Below are 25,906 nucleotides of genomic sequence, written 5' to 3'. Positions count from 1 at the left end.
CTTTTCCACACAGAGGGCATAATTAAATTCTGGAACACATTGCCACAGGATATTGCAGAGGCCAAAGGTGTACTTGGCTTCAAACAAGGTTTCGATCCACTTGGGATGGATAGCTCCAGTGGAGGTGTTAAACGCAACAGCCCAAGCAAGAACCACCATGTACTTCCAATGATGCTGGAGAGTGGGAGAAGGAGTGCATTACATGTGCCTTGTTTCTTATGTTCCTCCTAAGCAATCAGAACTGGCCATTTGGGATGGCCAAGTGTGGCTATTTTGATGTATGTTGTGGGACTATTTTGGACTGAGCAGGTTGTACCTTGGATAAATGCTGTGACTCAGGCAGCCTGGGATACGCCGGTAATGCCATGAATAGATGCTCCATATGCTCAGGTTGACAGGGACATTGTGTGCCCAGCCTGGTATCTGGCTGTCTCAGGGGCTGCAAGCAGCACCCATGCACCCCTGCCTGCTCCCCAGAGGCGTTGCAGTGGTGAGAGCTTTCAGAAGTGTGTTTCCAGCAGACAGTCCGGAGCGGGAGGTAGCACCTTGTGCTGGGGTTATAATGGGAGCTGACAAGGACACGCTGTGGCAATGAGGCCAGCCTGGGCAAACATGCCTGTCTCGGGAGTTAATCTTTTCTGTGGTGAAACCTTGAGCTCCCCAGGCCACGGGCTGGCTTTGCATCAGCAGTGGGTATAGCAGAAGGTGGGCTGCTGCAGGTAGGTTTCCAAAGGGCAGGCAGGTTTGGGAGCTGAAGGTTTTCTCTCAGCTTGCAGGTATCCCTTTGATACAAGGGATTTCTGTGTTACAGCTACTGGCATCCCAACCAGCCATCCTTTCACAAGGGAGGACCATGCCCTGAGCATCTCATTCACTCTCTGTCCTCTGTGTCCTTACACTGCCTCTGAACACAGGAGACGGATGGGAAGGAGCAGCACAAGGCAGACAGATGGCAACAGAGTGAAGGAGGCTGCAGGCAGAGCAGAAAGCTGCTATCCATGCTCACCTTCAGGCACCAGAAGGGAAAGACCAGCAGGGTACTGGGCTTGGGGATGAGAAGATCTTCCTATCAGTGCAGGGACAGGTCTGTGGGTGAATGAGAATTGCCTGGTAGGAGAGGAAAAGGTGAGGGAGGAGGCACGGTGGCCAGGGCTGTGCTGCAGGGCAGAGAAGTCAAGCGGTCCATATCCTGCTGGGTGCCGGGGCTCCTCGCCTGCATCCAGCGGGGCACATGGGCCCTCACCCAGCCCTTCATGCCAAGATGCTCTTGGACTCCCTCCCAACAAATCTGACTGATCATAGGATAACATGTATTCTATATGGAAGAGCAGAGGGGAGAGACTGAGTAGCTGTGTGGTACTTAGTTGCTGGCTGGGGTTTAAACCACAACATCCCCACAGGGAAGCACAAAAAGGGCATCGGAAGACTACCAGCACTCAGGTGATGTAGCCGGTGTCCTCATTGCAAACATCCAGGTTGAGTCAAGGTGTGGATGAGGACTCACAGGGTCAAAGATCTCAGGGTTAGAGCCCCTTCAAACACTAGGCAGAGCTGGTCCCCTACGTGGGAGCTGAGCCCAGTCTGGGTTCACAGCTCTGGTGGGTCAGATGGGAGTTTTCTGGGATCCCAGAAAAGATCATGCAGGCTTTGCAGCACCTAAATAAACAGCTGTTTTGAGAGCGGCAGAACTCATGAAGCTTGGTTGCCTGGGGCACTCTCTCTTGTGTGGATTCTCTGATGTCTAATAATTGGGTTGGGCTCACATTAGAGCCTTTTCTTCCAGCTGGGAGTCCTAATTTGGATTTCTCTCCTTTCTCCTGATGTTTTCATAAGCCTGTGCAAACCTAACTCCTTTCAAGTCTTTACCTATCTGGTTAAATTTGGCTGAAACTGGCCAGTGGATCCTAAAGGTAGCAAGGAGGACTGATAATGTGATCCCACACACCAGCTCCCCTCAGCATTCTACAGCCAGGGCAATGATTATCAATGCAAGATAATTTGCATCCCAAGCATGAGGAAAATGAGAAAGGCTCAGTATGAGTTTTGGCAGGAGAAAGCAACCAAGAAAGAGCCCAGGATCCCTTGTGGGCTCTCGCAGGCTGTGCTGATGGTCATGGCATACCTGCTGGGCCAGCTAGTTTGCAGTGACCGAGGTATGTGGCCTTTGGCAGTAACAGCTTCCATGGGAGCTGAATCCCGGGGAGAGAGGTGCACAGTCCCGGCAGCAGCAGAGATGGGACATGCTCACATGGGTACTTTGCACGCTGCAGCAGGTTCTTGTGCCAACACGTTTGGGGTCCTGCACTGTGGTACCCAGCCGCTGGATTCCTAGCATCCTGTAATGTGAGCAGCTCCCACCGAGCCTCCTTACCACTGAGCACTTCCCATCTCCATCCCCAAGGGCTGTCTCTTCTCACAGGGAGCAGGTACCCCGTTCCCATTAGAGCCACCAGTGGGATATGCTGTTTCCTCCCTGTCTCCTGGTTGCTCTACCTGCTGTGCTTGGCCAACGAGATAACCAGGGAGGTGTTGTAGGGTGGTGGGTATCTGTGCAATGGCAGCTTCTGGACCACAGGCAGGATTTACCCCCTTGCTGCTGATAACTGGGGAGATCAGGAAGTGATCAGTGAGGAGGGAAAAGCAGCTGATCTTTTTGGGGGAAAGCAGAGGAAGGGGATTAGGAACAATGCATGAGGATGCTTCCCCCTGCCCTTGGCACAAGCAAGTTAACCTCCCTGTCACACTTTTTCTCAGTGACAGGAGCCAGCAGCAAGGCAGTGGGGACTGCACTCACCCCCCAGGCCTTCTCCCATAACCCCAAACTCCTACTGAGGGCTCCAAGTTCTGGAGCTGAATGATTAACTCTTGCTCTAGAATGATGTTGCAATGCCAAGGCAGATAAAGATCACTGACCCTTATAACTCTATGGAGAATTCAAGCCTGTTCAAGTTCTCCTGTGCCTAACAGACAAGCTCCAGAAGGCTTACAACAATGACAGAGAAATCTCAGCTATGTGACGTACCTGAGCCAGGCTTAGGTGTTGGCAGCAGTACAAAATCAGGCTTGCCCTGGGTTTGTCAGAGCATTGGACAGAAATGCACATCACGGGTGGAAAGGTGACGAGAAAATCTTTGGTTTCACGTACATGAAGCCTTGCTCATGGACAGAGGATGGCTCAGAGGTACTGATACTTAGCGCCTGCTTGCTCCAGTGGAAGAGCAAACCAGGGCAGCAGGTAGAGCAGCTGGAGGAGGCCACAGTAAGATGTCATGGAGGAAGGTGCATTTAGAGCTGGTCTGGATGTGAGCATCCAACTTGTGAACAACTGGCACAGTGACAAATGTGGCTTTCCCCAGCTGTATGGGGAAAGGATGAGTTGGACATCAGAGTAACTAAACACATCCCAGCACCCTTCCCATGGGAAAGACCATCCCACTCTGTCCTCTCCCACTCAACTGACTTACATCTGGCACATCTGCCTTCACCTCTACAGGGACAGTGTGGCACCATGCTCCTGCTATCATCCCTGAACAGTGGTTCCAGCAGGACCCCTCATAGGTCCACTGGCTGTGGCAGACTAGACCCAGGGAAAGCATTTTGTACCAATGCCTGTAGCAGCAGAGCCTGACTTAGAGAAAAAGGGTGTTCCAGCACTGTGCCAGGTCCAGATTGCCCTACACAAGTCAATGACCCACAGACTTCTCCCAAACTCCTTCAAGAGAGTCTCTATTCCTCCAACACACCTTAGATGCTGCCAGCCCAAGTTACCCAGGGTTAAAGCTGCCTAGCTGGCAGATGATAAGAGAAGCATCTCAGTGGTTCTCAAAGGACTCTGTCCGTTGTGCTCAGAGCCATATATGTGATTCCCCTGCCACACTGAGCAGCCCAAGCAAGAGTCACTGCCCCACTCACCACCATGACACTCGTTAATCCCATGGAAATTCATGGGATTAATGGAAATTAATCCCATGAGCAGCTTCTCTGCAGCTGAGAAGCCGCTAGTACAGCCCACCCCATCACAATACAGACACTTTACCACCAGGAATGGAGCTGAACCATGAAATCATTTCACTGCAGGGTCCAAGCGCTGCCCATGGGCCACTTGCTGCGTGACAGCAGCAGCGTTTCCCAGGTCACTCGGAGCAAGGGCAGACCTCGGTTGTAAAAGGCACGCACTCCAGGTTTTACATGATCAGCCACCTTGCTCCAGGCTGTCCAGCAATTTGGAAACAACTTCCAAAGGTCTGTCCAAGCCATTCGGAGATGGGAAAGTGGAGATGGGGAAGGGACAGCCCAACTGCGCCCTGGTGGAATCTGCAAGTCCAGCAAAAAGCTGTACCCACACTAACACAGCCCCCAAGCAGACTGGTGCAAAACACAGTTCTGCAACACCAGCCCTAAGAAAACCATCCACAGACACTGGGAAACCCTGAGACGTTGAGAAAGGAACCATCATAACTTCAGGGGCTCTTTTCGTTAGTTTTCTGGCTTTCTGAAGTACCTCCAGGATGTGTTTCTGGTTTTGCTGCAAAACCAATCAGAGACTGCACAACCGAATGCAGGAGGAGGATCTCCAAGGAAAATGTTAGCTGCTAGCCTGGATTCAGCGCCTCATTCAAAGAAATACTGAGGAGGTGATGGGAACAGCTCAGTGCCATTGCTTGGGAAGGGATGGCAAACAGGAGGACAAATATCAGCCAAGGAGCCCAGCCTCCATGCAGGGTGTACATGGGTTATTTCAGTGCTGGGAATCAAAACATCTCACAGACATGGCTGAACACCTGTATAAGGAGTGTACTTTTTAATCTGTGACTTTCTAACATTAGAAACCCAGGGAATGTTTCCTGATTGATCCTATTTGGCAGGCGACTGTAAGGATACTGCCCCAGCTACAGCTGAACCCCTTCTGCTCAACTACCACCTAAGCTAGGAGAAGAGAGAGCCCCAACTCGTGTTCACTTTCGCAAAGCCTTGTACCCACCATCTTGCATGATTTACTTCCTTTGCTGTCTGTCTATTCCCCAGTGACCACTGAAATTCAGACCTACCTTTAAACTTCCCTATCATTGATAATTCAACTAACCAAGTGCATCTCCATTCTCCTCTCCCGCTCTTACTGCAACAAAGACATTGATGTGTTTGGGGGTGGTTTTGATCAGTACCTGTCCTGGGGAGAAACTGTTTCCTGTAGTGAAGAAAAAAAGGGAGAAAAAGGGGAGGGAAGAGCAAGAGAGAACAAAATTTGGGATGTGTGCTGATGAAAGAGCAATACGGGAAGAGTTGTCCTTATTTTCCCATGAAAATGACTATTTTTCTCTCATCTTCTGATCTCAGAACTCTGGGCTAAACCCCCACCACAGCTAGCGAGGGGAATGCTGCTCTTGGTGCATTCAGCTCACTTTGTTTTGTGTTTTTACTGATTTTAAATGCTCCTCTTGAAGGGAATCAAAAGGTGGGGCTGGGGCCACACCTGCTTCCTGGCAGGCTGCAGCTCTTTTCTGCCATACTCATGACAAAAGGAGCAGCCTGCACATCACAGGAGACCCAAAGGAGGACCCTCCAGAGGACCCTTCCCCATAGCCATACCCCAGCTGCACATCCCAAGCGGGTGGAGTAGGTACCCTGCACCAATCCGCTCAAATCCCCCATCTCCACCACCTCCCCACGCACACACTTTGAACCTCAATGCTATGTTTGTTCCTTCATTTCAAACCAACAGATTTGGGCATGTCTTTGACAGAGGATCACAATTTGGATGTTAAATTTAGACGCGCGCTTGGGCTCCGATTGGAGATAGAGTGTTTACTCTCTTTGCGGCAAGTTTGCATCTACAGGGCTGAGAGCGAAGCCCCTCAAGGCTCTCTGATCCTCGTCTGGTGATTAGGAGGGGAGGCTGAATCACCACATAATGATGCTCTGGTATTTCCCTCAGTCGGGAGCATGCCTTATCTTCCCCCCTCCATCCCACCGATGGCCTTTCTCCAACACATCTGGCATCCCCGAACTGAAGGGTATGTCCCTTGCCATGTGTCCCATGGATCACGCACTCTTTACTCTCAGCACAAGGACATGGAGTAGCACAGCTCAGAAAAGCGGGCAAAATATTTCTCTTAATCTACATGAATAATCCATCACAGATGCAGTTGATTTCACCCAGTTTCAACATGGAGATCCTTGAACTCCATTGCAAGGACCCTTGAGCTTGGCAGCGCTTCCCCTCCTTGGCAGCCATCTTCATCGGGGATTTTAAGAGCTAGTAAATTGATTTTATGCTGATTTCATGTTATACACAGCTTGACAAGAGTCATAGAAACCCACCCCATCTCTGTTGGTTTGTTACTGTCACTTTCTGGGGCGGTTCCAATGGGACTTTCCCTGGAGCTAACCCAAGGCAGTAGTTGAGCAGATTTCCCGCCTGTTCAGAGAGAAATGTGCCCAATTTTCCTGTTGAGCTTCACTACGGCCTTTGGAAATGTCCCGGTCCCACTTCTGGATGGTTTTGCATTGTGAATGTAGTGTGGATGATCCCAGGAGCAGGAGACAGGGTAGAGGCAGCAGTTATTTCCTGGGAGATCTATTACTTTTACATTAAAGCCATGCTGGATCAAGAGAAACAAGGCATCCAGTGTGTCATAGTTTCCCAGTGCAACCTATAAAGAAGAAAGTCCAGGCTACAAGCAGTAGGTGATGGTTTCTAGTCCTGGGGTGAGAAGCTGCGAGCTCTCCTCAGGACACTCAACTATCATCAGGCCAACTCTTGAAGGACGCTAGTGTCAATAACCCTCTCCATTTCATTCTTTTATCGAAGGATAAAATAAGAGAGCACAAACATGGGCTTGTGTGGAACTGCTCAAACGGCAGTAGGATTTCACAGCAATATTCATATAGAAATTGTCCAAGCAGATGCACATGCAGTAATAAAGGTGATTAAATAACATCTCAGAGCACAGGCAGTCTATGTCAGGGGACACAACAGGCTCTCCTTGCTAGTGTTGGGGCTTTGGGCATGGGTCCTGCCACAGAGAGAAGCTATTAGACTGTAAAAACTGACAGCGATGCCTTCTAGAATACTCCCCCTAAGTTTGACTGTGCCTTTCAAAGTTTCAGACCATTTCCAGAGGAAATGAGGCTTCTGCCCCATGTGTATAGTTACTCTCCATCCCTCATAATAACTGCTGAAGCCATCGATTGCTTTCAGCCCAGCTTGTAATTGAGAGCAAAGCTCTCAGAAATATGAAGTCATGACAGGTTTTGCAAAGTAATTAGCTGGGCAGAGGAATAAAACTCTGCTAATGCCTCCACAGAGGAAAAAACAGCAATGTAAGTAAAGCCTTTCTTAGATGTCAGGAAATCTATAGGCAAGAGTGAGGTTAAGGACATTCCAGGAGAGATTCAGAAGAAAGTTTGCATCTTGTTAAATGCCAGAAAACCTACTCCTTGCTCAAGGTTATCCTCCCATATTGAATTGCTGGTGCCCGAGAAGGTATGTGCTCTAGCTTCAGCTTTTCTTGTGGTTGTGAAGTTCATAACGTCTCTGCCTTGTGGGTTTTCTGATGTCTTATAAGAGATGAGTTCACATTGCCATTTCAGTACAATTCAATTAAAAAGTCAATTAGCCCAGATGTAAAGCGATCGGCTTCATTAATTCTGCTGTTATGGAACAGCACTGGTTTTTGTTGCTGTTTTATTCTGCTGTCTTATTCTGCTCCAAATTGCATGTGACTTTTCCTGCTCCACAGTCTAGTAGACACACGCGCATGCAGCACGCATACATCTTCTTTCCAGGTTCAGCAGTTGAAAATGTTGGAAGGGAGCAGCTCTAGGCAAGTCCCTACATGCTGCAAAGCTCCTAAACGCTGTTAAGTAACAAGCAGAGCTTTTAAGAACATGGTTTTCAACTTCTCAGAAGGAACCACATGCCTTTCTGGATCACCTAGCCCTGTCCTCCAAGATTTTCTTTCATTTGCTGTGCATTTGAGACTATGTTGTATTTCCTAGAAGTGAAATTATGTCATAGAAAAGAATGAGCCTGAATTTTGTCTAGTCCAAATCGAGTTGACTTCTCTATAAATTCTGGTAGTTTCACTTCAGCTTCTAACCATTTGTTTCCAAAAGTAATGACCACAACAGAGAGATCACAGGATGGTTGGTATCTATGTACCAAGAGAAAAAGGACTTGCAGGAAGAATGAAATGTACTTATTGCTAATTAGATGTCTCAGTGAGAGAACATGACACGTATTGTTAGATAGACTCCAACAATTTGTCCCTAACATTCAACTTGACTTATAAATTGAACTAGTTCTGGCTTTTAAAGAGATGAGTCTTGAAAAAGTGTCTGGAAAAACAAGTCTTCCCTGTTTCAATTAGGAATGTGCCAAGTGACTGGCAGGTACTTGATATGTAATTTAAATTCAAAAGAGGAAGAAATAGTTCTAGATAAAAATCTCCTGGGATATCTAGGGGAAATATATGCACCTATATTTAGCTTATCCCTGGTTTCAACCCCTAAATGCACACACAGCAGCACACACTTAGATTTTTAAAAAAACAGGCCTTGATCCTTTAACAAGCTCAGCAGAGCTCACTAATAAAGTTACATCCCTGTTAATCACGTATATGCTCCCCAGTTCCTTTGATACACCTTGTTCAGAGAGATAAATCATGGAGCCGCAGATGTTCAGGAGTCATCAGAGAAGGAAGCTGATGGCAGGTGGTCATGGATGGCAGATCCTCTGCAGGAATCCTGACCCTGGGGCTTTGCCATGAGAAGGGAGGAACCAAAGAGATTACTCAATGGCTGAGGGTGACATGGTCAAAGTGTCTTGCTAGAAATGTGCTCTTTAAGCACAGAGGAGGCAGCTGGGGTCAGACCTGTGAATCAGAAGAACCTGTGAATAAGAAGAACTTACAGTAACTGGGATATAACTTGACTAGGACCTGAGCTAAAGCTTTCAAAAAGGCCACATTGTAGAGCTGGCCATTCAGAAGGAATTTGTACAACATAGGAGGGTACCTCTGCTGGGGAAGAACAGATTGCTGTAGCAGGGGGAGAGGAAAGGGAAAACAAGCCATGGGGGGAGACATCAAGTCACAGTTTGTATACTGACTCTTGAAAATACTTTGCAAGAACTTGTGTGGAGAGAGATGTTAAGATGGAGAAGGGAAGATGGAGAAACAAAACAGCCATGAGGTTGGATTGGGGGTGAAGAGTTCAAATATGCTCTTCGACTGGGGAAAAGGCAGAATGAAAGGAGGGAGAGATTGTCCGTCTGCCTGATCAGAGCATTTTGCATGATTCTTCACGTTTTGCTCTCTACAAGAGTAAAAACTGAAGGAGAAAAAGTGAATGGATCTGAGCAAGCATGGAGATGTGGAGGGACAGATCTCTCACTGGGACAGCGGGAAGAAGAGCTGAGCTAACAACTATATCAGCAAAGGCTGGGATAGAGAGAGCAGGGAGCTGATGCTCAGCTCATGGGGACTTTTTGTCTAACATACTGGCCTTTATAAAAATTACCAATGCTCTTCCTTTGATGTCTGCAGGACCCAAGGAGACACCACACCATGGAAGTCACTACCAGGAGGTACTTCCTGAGTTTTGCTGTTTTCCTGATGCACTGTGTGGTCCACAAGGCGAGCTGTGAGAAAAGCAAGACTTCCCCTCTGCACTTTACCCACTTCTTCTACAATGCCACCATCTATGAGAATTCAGCCCCCAAGACCTATGTGGAGAGCTACGTCAAAATGGGTATTTACAAGACAGACCCTGAATGGGACATCAGATACAGAATAGCCTCTGGAGATAGCACTGGTCTCTTTAAAACAGAGGAGCACATGATTGGGGATTTCTGCTTCTTGAGAATAAGAACCAGGAGCAGCAACACAGCACTTTTAAACCGGGAGGTCAAAGACAGTTATATGCTAATAATCAAGGCCACAGAGAGCACCTTTGCTTATGAAGCCTGGGCCAAAGTCTTGATCCACATTCTGGACAGAAATGACTTGAAACCTCTCTTTTCACCCCCCTCCTACAAAGTGTCCATAAGAGAAGACACTCCTCTGAAAACGGTGATCAGCACACTCAGTGCCACTGATGCTGATGCTGGCCAGAATGCTGAGTTCTACTATGCCCTCAACACCAAGTCTGACCTATTCACCGTCCACCCCACCACAGGAGCAGTTATGACCACAGGTAGGCTGAACAGCACCCATCGAGGCAGGCACCACCTGCAGGTTTTGGCTGTGGACAGAATGAGAAAGATCACAGAGGGGAATGGCTTTGGGAACTTGGCTAGTCTCATGATCCAAGTGGAACCATCTGCCAGGAAACCCCCCTCTATCTCCTCAGTGAAGGTGATACCACCTGACTCAGCTGAAGACTTTGTCTATGCAACTCTGTCTGTAGAAAGTGGTGACTCAGAAGCAGGGATAGATTCAGTTGATTTTGTGGATGGAGATCCGGGAAGACATTTCAAAGCCATCAAATCCTACTTTGGAAGCACTGAATTCATGATTGTGTCAACCAAAGAGATCAACTGGCTGCTTTACCCATTTGGTTTCAACCTCAGTCTGCAAGCCAAGGACAAGAGCAAGCCACCATTGTTCTCTTCTGTTAGAGTTATCCATATACCTCCCTCCAAGTATGTCTCTGCCAGGTTTGAGAAAGAAGTGTACCGGGTCCAGCTCAGTGAATTTTCCCCAGCTGGAAGCCAAGTTATTATGGTAAAGATCACACCAGTCTTCCCAAATCTTAAATATATTTTAAGACCTACTCCTGACAGCACAAGCTTTAAAATTAATCCTCACACTGGACTGATAACTACAGTCAGGGCAATGGACTTCCATGAGCAATCTCATTTTAAACTTGAAGTTACAACTGTTAATAGTCATGCATCCACATCTGTTCTCATTGACATCACTGACTGCAACAATCATGCTCCAAGTTTTAGTCAGTCTTCGTACCGTGGGGCCTTTGATGAAAATGTTCCTCCTGGTACCAGTGTATTAACAGTAAGGGCTACAGATGAAGATGAAGGAGATAACGGCTTTGTCACCTACACCATAGCCAATCAGAAATCAGTTCCCTTCGTCATTGACCCCTATTCTGGCATCATTTCCACCTCCAAGTCAATGGACTATGAGTTGATGCAGAGATGGTATCATCTGCGAGTGTGGGCATCAGACTGGGGCTCACCCTTCCGCCATGAAACAGAGGTGTATGTATCCCTCATGCTGAGTAATGTCAATGACAATGCTCCAGTGTTTGAGAAGGCAAGCTGCAGTGGCACCATCCCGAGAGACTTTCCCATTGGGAACCCCGTGGCCACAGTCTCTGCAATTGACAGTGACGAGCTGCAGCATATCAAATACGAAATCAAGTCTGGCAATGAGTTACAGCATTTTGAACTGAATCCCATCTCTGGAGTAATATCCCTTAGAATATCTCTGCGAGATCTTCCTTCTGAACAGCCACTTTTCTACTCTTTGAAAATCACTGCAACAGATGGAGAGAACTATGCTTTGCCAACATCTGTAAATATCACTGTGGTCAACCAAGGTCTCCCTGTCAAAATGCAGTGTGAGGAAACAGGAGTCTTGAAACAGCTGACAGAAACTATCATACACTCCATTGAGTCTCAATCTCAAGGCCATGGGCAGGATGATGAAACATCTCTGAACTTGCACCTTATAAACCATAACGCTCCAAAGTTTGATGATAGCTTTCCACGATCTATTGATATCATAGAGACTGTTCCCATCAACTCAACCATTGCTGACCTTTCAGCTACTGATCCTGATACTGGTTTTAATGGTAAACTGGTCTATGTAATCTCAGATGGAAATGATGACAGTTGCTTTACCATTGACCTGGAACTGGGTCTCCTTCAAATCCTTTCTCCTCTAGATCATGAACGAACCAGCTTCTACATTCTTAACATTACTGTGTATGACCTTGGCACACCACAAAAATCATCTTGGAAACTTTTGGCTGTGAATGTGTTGGATACCAATGATAACACTCCTAAATTCCCACAAGGTGCCTACTGGGTGGCAATACCAGAACATGTAGCAACAGGGACAACAATAGCTCAACTGAAAGCAGAAGATGCTGATACAGATGACAATGGGAGAGTAAAATATTCTCTCCTAACCCCCACTGATAAGTTTGCCATTAACAGTGTCACTGGGGAAGTGACAGTTACAGATGCCCTGGACAGAGAATTGTGGCCTTGCTATGTGCTGAAAATAGAAGCTAGGGACCAGCCCAAGACAGGCTACCAGCTATTCTCTGTTACAGATCTCACTGTGACTCTGGAGGATGTAAATGACAACACCCCGCAATGCCTCCCAGCCCTCAACAGTGTGAAAGTCCCAGAGGACCTGCCCGTAGGAACTATTCTGCTGTTTCTGGAGGCTTTTGACCCAGATGCTGGTTCTGGGGGCGAGGTGAGGTACAGCCTCGTTAATGATGAGGAGATGATGTTTTATGTGGATAAGCTGACCGGGGCACTCCGATTGGAGAAGGAGCTGGACTATGAGAAGAAGGACTCTTACAATCTAACCGTGCAGGTCAGTGACGGTGGAAAGCCCTTTTCTCGCTCTTCTCTCTGCCATCTGGAAGTGAACATCATTGATGTCAACGAAAACTTGCACCCACCACGCTTTGCCTCCTTTGTCTTCAAAGGCTGGGTGCAGGAGAACAGCCCTGAGGGCACATCAGTGATGATGGTCACAGCAAAAGATATCGATAAGGGGAAAGATGGAGAAGTTCAATATTTCCTCCGAGAGGGCACTGGCCTGTCTGTCTTCCGCATTGAAAAGGACACAGGTAATGACAACTTAGTTTAATGATGCACCTGAAAGGCTTAAACTACATGCTGTGTTTGGCTTTTTGACCCAACAGAACAAAGTTCTATCCATTCAAATCCTTTTTGCTTGTGCAGGGATGTACAATGTGCATCCCTGTATCTGGGGAGAAGCGAGCAGGATTTGTCTCTCTAAAATAATGGAAAATCAGTATCTATCTTCCCACAAAATACCAAGGTCTTCCCTTTCACTTGTGTACCAAATGACCCTCAACACAAGCAAACCACTTCTCTTCCACACAATCTCATAGCCATACAAGGTTGGTGCCAGCGCTTATATCCGCAACAAAGACCAGGAAACAGACTGGTCTGGCATTAAGGACAAAGTGGTCTGAGTTCCTTAAATCCCTCACAAGCACTTTCTGTCATTTTTCTAGGCACCATCCGGACCATAGGACCACTCGACCGAGAAGGAACATCTCACTACTGGCTGACGGTGCTAGCTCTTGACCTGGGAACAATTCCTCTGAGTTCCGTGACTGAAATCTATATTGAAGTCACCGATACCAATGACAACCCACCTCAGATGTCAAGACCTGTCTTCTATGCATCTGTAATGGAGAATTCCCCACCAAACACGTCCGTCCTTCAGCTTGATGCCTTTGATCCGGACTCTAGCTCAGAGGGAAAACTGACTTTTCACATCCTAACTGGAAATCCTCAAGGACTCTTCACCATTAACCTCATTACAGGTAAGACTGACACAACTCAGCATCTGTTTTTGAGGTTTCCAAGTGCCCAGAGGATGTTACATATTCAATATGAACAGCCCACACAGCTGCCTTTGTCACACCTTCCTTCAACAGCAAAAGTCCCAGTATCCAAATACACTGTCTGGAGAGGCTAAGGATTGAAACCCTCAACCTTAGGGTTGCTATTTGCATCCAGATGGCTTTTAGAATGACATAAATGTGCTCCTTTCAAAGCCCTAAGCAGAACCAAGCAGTCACTTTTAATCTTCCCCTTTATAAACAACTACCCTATTGCAGAGCCTGAGCCAGGAAACACCCTTCTGGAGGTGACTATCTGTTCCAGAGGCAGACCAAGCCAGGATTAATAAAAATGAATCCCACTGCATTTAAAGGCTCCACCCGTTCTCCAGCACTATTAATGTAGTAAGTGTAGTAAGCCTCTTGTGCCATCTTCCTAGACTGTATCTTTCATCTGAGTATTAATTAGCAGATCTTTCAGAGCCATCAAAAACCGGCTGATGTTTTGTGTAAACAGCTTCCTCAAACTATCCTAGCAGAGCTGACACTGGGCCAGTCTGGCAAGGAAAGCTATGCCAAGCCCTTCACGCCATCAGCTCCTTGGAGAAGGAAGGGAGGGCACAGAGCCTGAGTATGGGAGAGGATTAATTGCATGACTTTGATCTCCTGTGGATGATAAAAGCCGTTCACCTACTGCAGCGGGATAGAAGCCTGCTCTCAGATGAGACAGGAGCTGGATGAATTGAAAAAGGCTAGTGCATTCTCAATTATGCATTACTTGTGGTGTAGTGACTCTGGCAGTCCTCTACAGCTGGCTAGGAGAGGGATGTTTAGAAAGGCATTATTACTCTGAAACACTGGCATCCTTTTGGTTACAAGAGATTCATAAGGTGTCTCTACATGCTACCATACAGATAAATCTGGAGATGTCATCTGTGACCACTGCTACCCTCAGCTGTAGTGATCTACACTGTCAGAAGCTTTTTAGCCAGGTCAGGGCATTGCTTTGCATACAACATTCCCACATAGTCCAAACAACTATGCACAACTCAGCCCCATGGACAGCTTGCACAAATGTAAGGTCCCATGGAGAGGTGCCTTCAGAGGCCCTATTTTAGAAGACCACTGCCTTGTCAATGGGATGTGGAGCAGGAACAGCTGTGAGGACACCAGCTAGCTGCCCTCATCTGCTGGGCTCCAGCTTGCAGCCATGCACCCTGCAGGAAATTCAGCCCTCTCTATGCTGCAGGCAGCAGGCAAACCTTTCACCCCACTGTGAGTGCAGCCCTACAAAGCCACAATCCAAAGCTGTCCTGTTTTACTGTAAAATAAACAACACTAGCAAAATCTGAACATTTGCTAATGAGACACCTCACCTCTAAGCCAACCCTTTCATTCCCATTTTAGACAAAAAACAGCCCTCTCATGAGTTATCTCCTATCCATCTCTCTTTACAGGCAAGCAATTTGCATGTGAAGAGTGATAAGTTTGTCAGTCCCATGAGCTGATCTTATCTCTTGGACAGTTGCTGGAGGTCTCTTTAAACCCTCCGCTTGGAAGTTGTTTAAGGACCTGCTTCCAAGCCTGATGAGGAGTCAGTTATCCATTGGTTTACTTGCATGTCACCCAAAAGAATGAATAATTACCTGCAAACATTGGCATAAACTGAGCAGTTTATACTCTCCTGCTCAGAGTATCTAAAGAGAAGTCATCTGCTACTACTGCCAGAAAGAATATCACAGCTTATCTGGATTTCAGGGCTGTAGGCAGCTTGTTGGAAACCCTGTGATATTTTCAATCTGCAGACAAGGGCATGCTAGCCGCTCCATTAAGTAGAACAAAAATATAATCTTTGGTGTCAGCCTGGTACTGCAGCATTGGAAGATGAACTGCGGGACTTTCAGCTCGCAGCCGTTCACATCAGTGCAGTCTTGTACTCAAAACAGAGTTATCACAGTGCAGTGCAAATCAAATGGCTTACATCTGAACAGGAGAAGAGAGAAAACACTGCAAGTATTTGAGCACAGTGCTACTAAATCACTGGTTTTTTACTGGATTTTTAGCTGGGATATGACCTTCATTTTTCGAACGCAGTAAATTTGTCTCTTCTTTCACTACCTAGAGGAAATGATCGCAAAAAGACCCAGAAACATTTCAGTTCTTGAAATGCCAGAGATCTATATGATCCAGATTGCCAATACTCCTCCTGTGGTCAACCCCAAATCCTATGACAGCAAAAAGATTATGAGTAGGCAGAGCTGCTTATCTGTGATGAAGCTGAATCTCTGTCCAATTATTCAGTGATAAAACTTGAGGTTTCAAGAGGAAACCACAGAGCAGAGGCTGCTGCTCTTGGTCACACAATGTGAGCAAAGGACAGGATAACCTGCATATGAAGTTCCTTCAGCACCCGGATCAGAAGGAAGGCTCCTAAAGGCAGAAAAGGCTGTGATCAAGACCTCTCCTCATCTTCTATTCCACACCATGATCAAAGGACAAATATGTCACACTGGCACTGAAATAAGCCAGAGCACAGGAGGGCCGGGGGTCAGCCCAAGTCTTTCCTAGGCAGGGCACTCCTGGCAGGGACAGAGGAGGAGAAAGCTTGTTCTCATCCTGTGCGCTAATAGGAATTAAGGTCCTGATTTACTGTTACAACAGGCACGTCTAGACCCAGAATAACCCCGCAGAATAGCCCTGGATAATTATTCAGGGCACAGTGCCACAGTATTCCAAGTAACATATTTCTGGTCTTAAAGCCAGCTTGTTCTGTGTTTAAGCCAGTGTCTCACAACACAGGGGTGGAGACCCCTTGACTTCTCCTCCTGAGACCTTGCAGGGTAGACATGGATGGCTGTGATAACTGTCCTTCAGCAGGGCTTTGGCTCCTCCAGCATCCCTGAACTACCGCAGAAGGGCTCCAAGCTCTTCCAGCTCTCAGTTCCTTAAAGAGGGTGGAGAAAAAGAGGGAAGTAAATGAAAGGATAATAAGAAGAGGGAATAAAACTGCGCAGTGAGATGAAAGCCTTCTGCCATCGGCAATGGAATCTCTCCAGCCCTGCCTGGCAGCTGGTGCAGAGCAGTGTTTGTGGGAGACAGAGAGATAGGTAGATACATGGAGAGATGGGCAGATAGCAAAGTTTAGGGTATTCTTTTGCTTGAAAGGTTTTCAGCTTGTTTTGCACAGGGTTTGCAGCCCCTGATGTGAAGGGAGATTCCAAAGGAGACAGGATGGATAGGAATTGTGAGGCTGTGTGGCAGGAAGAGCCAGGATGAAGCCATTCATCCCTCTGAAAGGCTGCTTGGAGAATCCTTTTACCTTCAACTATTTGTCTCCAGCCCTTATCTAGTGCTTGTTCTTCTGGTGCTTCTTTGCTGTGTCAGTGTCCTTGGGGTTCCCCAGGATGCCTGTGGTTCCCTGCATTTCTCTGCATGGAAGGACATCCAGGCACAGCCTGCCCTATAAGTCTGAGGGGTGGTTTCACTGCCAACATACCACAGGCTCTAGCTGACCATGAAGTAGTGCAAAGCAGGGTCAGAACAAGAGGGGATGTAGTAAGAGAAGAAAAGAGAAGGTGAAATGGAAGCAACAGTGAGACAGCAGAAGGAGGACTTCAGGAGAACAACCTTTTCCCTTCTCAGGCTCCTGTGAAAGCCCCAGTGCCTGCAAACCTGATTCTGGCTATTTTAACTATCTTAGATTTTCCTCCTTGCAGCGAGGGCAGGGGGCCAGCAACCTCCACCCCAGCCCTGCTCTTGCCAGCAGAAGTTATGATTATTTTTTTGTTCCCTGACAACAATGCACTGTTAATTTCGCTGCTCCTGTTCCAACACGACCAGCTTTCCTCTCTCCCCTTTCTAGGCGGCAAGCGGGAGGATTGCAGACAATCCTTTCCCATTGCTGTGTGTAGATAGGCTGCCAGAGCGGAGTTTGTGCCTGTCTGTACTCAAGCAACAGGAGGTTTCTGGACCTTCAGGTGAATGCAGAGCTTGGCTGATTGGCCAAGTACAATTAGGACCTTTGATGGGTTTGTTCAGTCTCTATAGGATTCAGCAGAAACCTTCAAGGCCATATACAAGAACACAAATAAAGGACATGCAGTTGATCACAAGTCCCATGGCATGGGCTGGCTGGTGTTTTCCAGAGGGGCAGGGGCTGTACTGATAACTCAAACACAGGTACACGCAAAACACTCTAGTTAAAAACTAAATGTGCTCTTCCCAGGGCCTTGTAAGGGGCACCAGAAAGAACCAAGGAACTGTTTCCCTAGGCCATGAAAGCTGACGGCAGTTGTCCTGTAATAACAGTTTCCCATTCTAGCCCTCTGGCTTCACAGGGTGTATATCCAAGCAGCAACAAATAGAAACGTACATTAATTCCAGCTGGCTTCTCTCGAGCACCACGTCCGATCCCCATCTCCCCGTCTCAGGGTGCTCTGCTGCCGTGTGAACACTGCTGGCAGTTTGTGCATCTTGGCAGCTGTGCAGCACCACGGCTCCATAGGGGAATTACAGTGATTAACCGTTAACCACAAGAGCTTTCTGGTCTCAAGGCAGAGCGGTAACTGGCTCTGGGGAGGGGAACTGGGAGCCGTGACTGGACACAGGGGAAGGGACAGAGGGGGTTTGCCAGGGGTCAGGAGGAGAAGCCAACCCTTTGACTTGTGGCTCAACAGATATGAAGCTAAACCCAGAAATGCCATCTGGTAAGGCTCCTAACTGGGATATGGGATCTATGATAGGGAGTAGAGTCAGCTCATACTCCCCAGGAGATCTGAGCATCTTCAGTGGTACAGACATTGAAGACAGCCATTAATGTCCATTCACCTCCCTTCACCACATTCTTCTCCAGCTCTAGAAAGCTCAGCTACAATCCTGTTTTCTTTCATTTTTTATCATTATGTCATGAAAGAATTTCAAGGTGTGGCCAGGCAAATCCAAATAATCGCTTTAGAGTGGTTTAAGTTACTTTCCATCAGCTGGCACGCAGAAACCAAGTGCAAACAAGGTGTTAGTCTGTTGCAACTGAATTTTGCAATCCAATAAGACCAGAAATACCCCAGTGTGCACGCAGGTACTGGGTGGCTGTGTTGGGAATATCTAGCTATGTGTCCTGTGGGCTTGGTAGGCCAAAATTATGAACCCCCAGAAGGTAGCTGGATTTTTAGGGTTTGCTCCCCTGTCCTACCCAAACTATCAGGGATGTGGGCAGGAGCATCAGAGATCTCAGTGAACCGCTGCTGCAATTGATTCTTTGAGACCATTTCCATTAATGTCAAGATGTTCGGTGCTATGGGAGCCCTACAGCCTCGCGTGAGCCCAGGAGAGGTATAAAGGCTCCCCAGCCAGTGTGCTCTCTGGCCATGGCCAAGTCCTCTTCACCTGCCGAGATGTCAGAAGGAAGATAAGGGAGAAGAAAAAAACCCTATGACATACATGCAAACAGAGTCTTTCAAATTATCTTGTCATAAAACATTAAAGAGCGTTGATTTATGATCGTAAAGGCATCAAGTAAGTGTTTAGTGCAGCGGCCAGTGCCAAATATGAATAATCCCAGAGAACAAGTGGAAACGGTTAACAATAGTCTTGTTCCGAGCAGCTGCTCCTTGCTCCCTCCTTCAGCTGCCCAATGTTTCCTGCAGCCATTTGAAGTTTTCCCCTGCCTATCATGCTCAGACAGCAATATGCCAAAGTATGGTACAACTGAAGCAATACTATTAATTAAAACTTTATGGCTTTGGACCAGAAATGAGAGTTGAGATGGGTTCATGCAACTCTGATTCACAAGTCTCAGGATGCATGAGTGCACGTGCTAACAGCACTGTTAATGCACACTGCCCCCACGCAAAGGCTTTCCCAGAGCTGCATGAGCATCTATCACTGCTGGTGGTGGTCAGTAAAAGGAGGTCACCCTGCCTCTTGTTTGTGTGAGGAAGCAGGACTTCCCTTTGTGAGGAATAAACACCATGATAACAGCGACCAATGGGAGCAGGAGATGCAGAGAGCAGATAGAAACACTCACAGGTGTCAGACTTGACGATTGTCAGAAAATCATGCATTATATATAAGATTTCCATCACTTGTAAAGCAGTTGTGAAAATGATCCACAGCTGCTTTTCCCCAGAGGGGAAGAGTCAAGGCACTTGATAAGGACTATTATCAAACCAGACGTGGAAACACAAGCCTCAGCTCCATCCCTTCCACGCTTCCATTTACTCAGATTAGACATTGACAGGCCAAAAAGAGGCAATTACAGTGATTTTGCCAAAACTCTAGCTTATTATTGGCACAGTTCCTGCCTCCTGCATCTAACCTATTCCCTGTGGTTAAACTAATGTGCATTTTTCAGAAATCCCTCACAATCTTGCAGCTGTTAGAGGATTCATCCTGTCTCTCAGCAAGGCTTAGATAATATACCAGCATTATTTCTGACTGTGTGCCTTATTTTTAGCCTGAATGTATTTGTTCTAGCAATAGAATAGAGGGTATTTCCCTAGACAGAAAACAAGCTTTTGTCAAAACACTGTAAACTACAAAGAGCAAGGTTCAGCACAGGGAAAATAGGAGTCGAGACTTGTTAAGAGGCCGAAGTTGTGCCAGTGCCTGCAGAATGTTTCTTAGAGGCATAAGAAAAGGTTTGTTTTCACACTCCTGCAGCCTTTCTCACCAAATGCCTTGACAAGCCTCAACTGATGCAGGCAACTTGTAGGTGTCCTCTGTCCTCTGTGGTGTCTGTAATCAAAGGAGGGCCCTCACATAGGGATTCATGCTTGAAGTGGACAACCTGCCCTCTGGGGGTATCTGTCTTTCTCCTCTGATCACAAAGTGCGCCTGGAACAGGACAGGCGGGCAGGCTGATGTGGGGCATGCAGGGATTTGATCAGCCCTGGCTTTCCTCGGACGCTGACTCTTGGAGCTCAAAGGGTTTCTTTGTTGGCAGGTCTGATTTCTACAACTTCACGGCAGCTGGATCGAGAATACAAGGCTGAACATATCCTAGAGGTGGGTAATGATGATTGTAATTAGCTTTATTTACCTACAAGTGTATTAAGTCCTCAAAGAGCTTTCCTTGCAAGTTGGAGCACAGAGAAGGAATCTCATCCCATCAGCTCCCAACTGCTGGGAAACTTAATTAAATGGTGTTTGTTGCCCTAAGAGACAGCTGCAGCAGTACTGCAGGGTTTATTATTTCCTTACTGAAGACTGGAGCAAAAGGCCTGTTCTGGAAGCTGTGGGAATGCAGGAAGAGGATTGGAATTGTCCTCTAGCAGGACAGATAACAAGTTAATGGGGAAAGAGCAAGCCAGAGAAATCCACCCTCATTTATCTCATTGTATCAGACATTGCTGTGTAGCTTTGCGTTACCAACCTCTATCTTTCACTGCTTCAAGCTATACACGTTTACATTGGAGGCATCTTGAGGTGTTTCAGTCTGTGAGGGTGATTGAGGATAATACATTTGTCTGTGCAATGCAACAGGCACACTGAATTAAGGATGGGTGATAACTTGCCAAGCTATTGCTGTACAGGTTTTCAGTTATGTGACCCCTAGTGACCAATCTGACCCACTGCCCAGAGTAACTGCAAGCAGGACCCCTGCATTCACATCTCCCTGAAGCCTTGCTGCCAGCCACAGCCATCAGATTTTGCCCTATAGGGAGGAGCAATGGCTCTGAAATGTTGAGGTACAAATGCAGATCCACACAAAACCCCTTAGTTTAGTCATTGCCTATCAGGGTGAAGGCTGCTCGTGTCCTAGGTAATGACAAAGAGCTCTGTCACCTAATTCCTTTCCTTGCTGGCAGGTTGCTGTATCCGACAATGGAGAGCCAGCCCTGAAGTCCACCAGCAGAGTCGTGATACAAGTCCTGGATGCCAATGACAGCCCTCCCAGTTTCCCCCACAAGCTCTTCATGGTGCAGCTCCCTGAGAGAGATGCCTCAGAGACACCACTGCCAGTGTACAGGCTGATTGCTTCAGACCGTGACCAGGGCCAGAACAGCCAGATCACCTACACCATCGAGGAGGAGGAGGAAGGGATATTCACCATCAACCCCACGACCGGCATGGTGTCCTCCAGGAAAGCTTTCCCTGCCTCTGAATACAACATACTCACGGTGAGAGGAGAGGGAAACACAGAGAGACACTGGGAAGAGATGGGTAGAGAGGGAAAGAGAGGAAAGGCTGGAGAAACAGAGAATATAAAAGGAAAGAGATGGAGAAAATGCAGCAGTGGGAGGAGAACTTAAGAGACTTGGGTTACAGGGAGAGAAACTAGGATGGAATTATATGAAATACAGAAGGTAAGAAGCTATTAAGAATGGAAGATAAGCTTAAAATTAACTAACTGTCCCGCCTGCTCAGAGATGAGCACAACGATCCATGATCCTGTATGGATGTTGACCTAGACCTGAACTGTCTTTGGGTTTCAGTGCTGCCTTCATTTGGCAGTCTAAAAAGGCCATGGGGCTTGGATACAGGTTTAAAGCCCTCCCACACTCTGTGGGTCCTTGTAGCAAGACTTGTGATCCAGGTCTCTGCTGTGGATTGAGCTTGGCAGCTCCGTTTGATGGTCAAGAGGAATTTGGGTTGCATGGCTCTACCTTGGAATCAGCCAGAGCATGAGCCACTGGGTCAAGATGTGTTTTGTGGGATTTTGGCCACGCTTAGATCTGAAACTCCTGCTGGGTGGGAGAAGCAGCTTCCTATGGGCTAAATCCTGACTGCATGTGTATTTCCCGGCAGGTCAAGGCAACAGACGGTGGCAGCCCACCACTATCCTCCCATGTGCGGCTTCACATCAGCTGGGTTGCCCGGCCCGGCCCTGCCTCGGAGCCACTAGCTTTTGATGAACCCCATTTTAACTTTGCCGTGATGGAAACAGATCCTGTAAACCATATGGTGGGAGTGATCAGCATTGAAATGGGCCCCAGCCAAGTGTGGTTTAATATCACAGGTGAGACCCAGAAATGAAATCAGGGCAGCAGTGTCTGTTAGGATTTGCCCCAGCTCCCTTTGGCTTTCAGCACTCACATGCCCGAGCTAATGAAGCTGTTTGCTTTAGGTGCAGGTGAGCTACAGGGAAAGATTTCTCACAGACACCAAAAGCCTTCAACAGCCATAGATAAAGCTGCTCATGCCCAGGGCAATTATCTAACACACTCTTTAAATGACACTGTGGGACTTGCCGGTGTTTGAGGTGTTCTCCAGTATCGCATGAAACTCAAGGCATGCCAGTCCCAGCTCCTCCTGAGAATCAAGTGACACTAGTGCTTGTGGTAAAACAGCCTGTGAGGAGCCAGGTATCTAGCTATTGCAGACATGCCCCATCCCATAGTCTGAGCAGGGAGCCAAAAGGGAAGGATTCCTCAACAAAGTGGTCTGACCTAAATGGTGGGGCTCTCCCTTCCACTTCACAGCATCCCAAGGGATGACTTAGACATGAAACATGAAGCAGCTCTAGGGCCTCCTCTAATACACAGAATGCTGGGGCAGAGGGGACCTGGGATGTCACCCCAGAGGACTTGTCAGCAGTACATGTGCAGAACTGGTCCTACGAATGAGGGCCAATTGTGCTCATGTAATTTGGTGTTTTGAAGTGGTGCCCCAATCTGCCTCGCACAGCCTTTCCCTGACACTGCCTGCAGGGCTTGCCCTGTCAGACAAAGCTGTAATTGGGTGAGTGAACAGTTTTTCCTGTTACTGTGCTGGGGAAGGATAATGGTGTATAAATACAATTAAGTAACAAGAGATACAGTGCTACAAGGAGCAGACAACAACAGTGCAAGGCTTATCTGGCATTAGTAGTGTCTGCTTGGGTTTGCAGAGCTAACGGTATATTCCTTTGAACGTTATCCCATCATTTCCCTGCTGAACGCTTCCCTGTGTGCTCCACCTCATTTTTGCCAATTCCTAGTGCACCAAGCGCTACTCATGGCTGTCTTTGTTACTGTACTAGTGGAAGAGAACAGGATTTCATTTTCCCTGACAAAGAAGCAAAGTATCACCAAGAAGGTGATGCAGAGATCCAGCAGCCTTCATACCTCTTTCAAAAGCTCGCCTTTCCCAGAGCACAAAGGCTCTGTCACTGAGGTTGATGGTGCATCATCAGCATCTTAATCTCTCTCCTTTTGGCACTATGCAAAGGGACTACCTCTCTTTTTTTCTCAGGGAAGGGCATCCATGGGTCTCTCTTTTCCTGTCTCTGCTTCTTTCTGTCTCCTTCCAAGCAGGAAAGTGGTGGTCCAGAAGGCTGGAAACCACTGCAACATGTGATTTAACAACCATCCAAGATTTTCCCAGCTGCTAAGAGAATAAAACAGAATCCAGAACATCCAATAGCTGGGAAGGGAGAAGTTGAGACCTGAGATAAATACAGAAAACTGCTTCTACATCTCCATATCTCAGAACACATTTCACATGCAATAGAGAATAACAGGCCATGAGCAAGCGAGGCATGAGAAAGGAGCTTCCATGCCAGGGCTGAACAGCAGTAGTGTGAGGGACAGCCTTCTGCTGCTGAGCTGCTCAGGCCTGTGGTTCCCTGCACTACGCAGCCATCTGGGTTGAAGGCAACAGGCTCTGCTCACCCTGGAAGAACCTTCTGCCTGCCCAACTGTTCCAGTATTGGGCTTCTTCAGGTAGCTCCCAGGCACCCAACTATGCCAATGAACACTATTGCTGGTATGCCCACAGCGTGACCTTGAATTAGAAGCCAGCAAGAGCGTTGTTCAGCACTGCAGGTCCCTGATCCATGTGATGCTGCGTAGCTGGAGACCTTGTGCAAATAAATCAATGATCAAATGTGCCTGTTGTAAATCTAGCCAGGACATCATATGCATATGTGCATCCTTGCCCCTTCTCCTCCTCATTGTCCCTAATTCACTCACCTTCCCTTTTGTACTCCTTTGACACCATCTGTGACTACCTCTTTGTCCAGCTTCTCCATGTCCTCCCTGTCTCCTGTGTCCATCTATCACATTTTGTATTGAGTTTCCAGATTTGGGAAAACTTCCATGGCACTGCTCCCAACCTAGCTGTGGCCAAAGAGGTACAGCTAGAGTGAATGCCTACAAGGTGTATTGCCTGGCGTGCCACACATCCGTGCCTGGGCTTGAGCTCCTTGTGTGGTTTGTGTATGGTGTCTGGAGGGGAGATCCTCATCCTTCAGATCTCCAGGCAGCTCCTAGAATCCCTTACACCTGCAGCTTGCTCCAGACAGAAATCTAACTGTAATTGCTTCCCCATTTCCTTTTCTCATCTCTCCCTTACCACAGGTGGTGATGATGACATGGATTTTGACATTGAAAAGAGCACAGGCAGCATGGTCATTGCAAGACCCCTTGATGCAAGGAAGAAGTCAAGCTATAACCTGACAGTAGAAGTCACTGATGGGTCCACTACCATCAAAACCCAGGTAAAGCTTTTCCTTTAGTAGAGACCGCATTTAGAGTAAGTATATGCCAAAGGGAATCTTTCTTTTGACTCTGCTGAGCTCTCCATCAGATGCCAGGCACAAGAATCTCCTTACACTATGATCTTACATTACACAGTGACCCAAATCTTTCCTTAGTACCAAGCTAAGATTTTGGTTTTTTGTTGCTGCAAACACAAATGGTCTAGGAAAGCCTGCACCTTCCTTGCTGATCAGAGCCAGCACACAAGGGCACATCCACACCACCAGCCAAGCTGGGGTGGCAATTCACACTCCTAGACCTCAACTTGCTCTCACTAGGTCAGGCTGATCCATAACATGGTTGGGATAACATGCTGAAATGTAAGGAAAATGCATATGCAGTTAGATCAGGCTTGGGTCCATGGTACCATGTCAAGGGTGTTCCTGGGACTTGCCCACATATATAAAGCCAGCACAGACACATCTGCAAGAGGTGAGGTCAGGCCCTGCCCTGTGCTGCTCCAAGTGTGTGGAACATTGATAACATATCAGCTCCAAGGTCCAGGGGCCAAGTGGTGCAACTGAAGAGATGCTGTTGTGTCCTCTGAGTTGCCACATGAAGAGCAAGCACTGGTGGAAGGAAGCACTTTGCTGCCAGGCATGTCTCTAAGCCCCAGCTAAAATGGCTGCTGAGATGTGCCCATCTTTACCTACCCTCAGGAGGGATATTCAGGGCTTGATCTTTCACCAACCATTTTCTCCACACACAAGCAGCCGCCAAAACTCCAGCCCTTACTGCACAGGAAGACACAGAACGTGAGTCACCCGTCAGTGACGCTTATCATGGGAATTCACTGCGGAGGTTTGCAGGGGATGATGAATGAGGAACGATACCATTCCTGTGAAACCCAATGCTAATGGATGGCTATCTAT

General features: G+C 47.4%; 1 protein-coding gene across 1 annotated transcript in view; it reads left to right on the top strand.

Moving 5' to 3' along the window:
* Window positions 1-9,566: 9,566 nt before the first annotated feature.
* FAT2 (FAT atypical cadherin 2) overlaps window positions 9,567-25,906 on the top strand; it is a gene marked incomplete at both ends in the record, with an annotated part of 44,160 nt that continues 27,820 nt past the window's right edge. The window contains 6 exons of the mRNA XM_080627370.1: window positions 9,567-12,831; window positions 13,246-13,560; window positions 20,519-20,580; window positions 21,384-21,695; window positions 22,324-22,534; window positions 24,855-24,994. Of these exons, the coding sequence (XP_080483496.1) occupies window positions 9,567-12,831; window positions 13,246-13,560; window positions 20,519-20,580; window positions 21,384-21,695; window positions 22,324-22,534; window positions 24,855-24,994 (4,305 nt within the window). The remainder of the gene's footprint in view (window positions 12,832-13,245; window positions 13,561-20,518; window positions 20,581-21,383; window positions 21,696-22,323; window positions 22,535-24,854; window positions 24,995-25,906) is intronic.

The sequence above is a fragment of the Psittacula echo genome (assembly GCF_963264785.1).
Source record: "Psittacula echo genome assembly, chromosome: 11".
Taxonomy (NCBI): Eukaryota; Metazoa; Chordata; class Aves; order Psittaciformes; family Psittacidae; genus Psittacula; species Psittacula echo.
The sequence above is the reverse complement of the archived record's forward strand: the minus strand, read 5'-3'. Positions and strand labels throughout refer to the sequence as shown.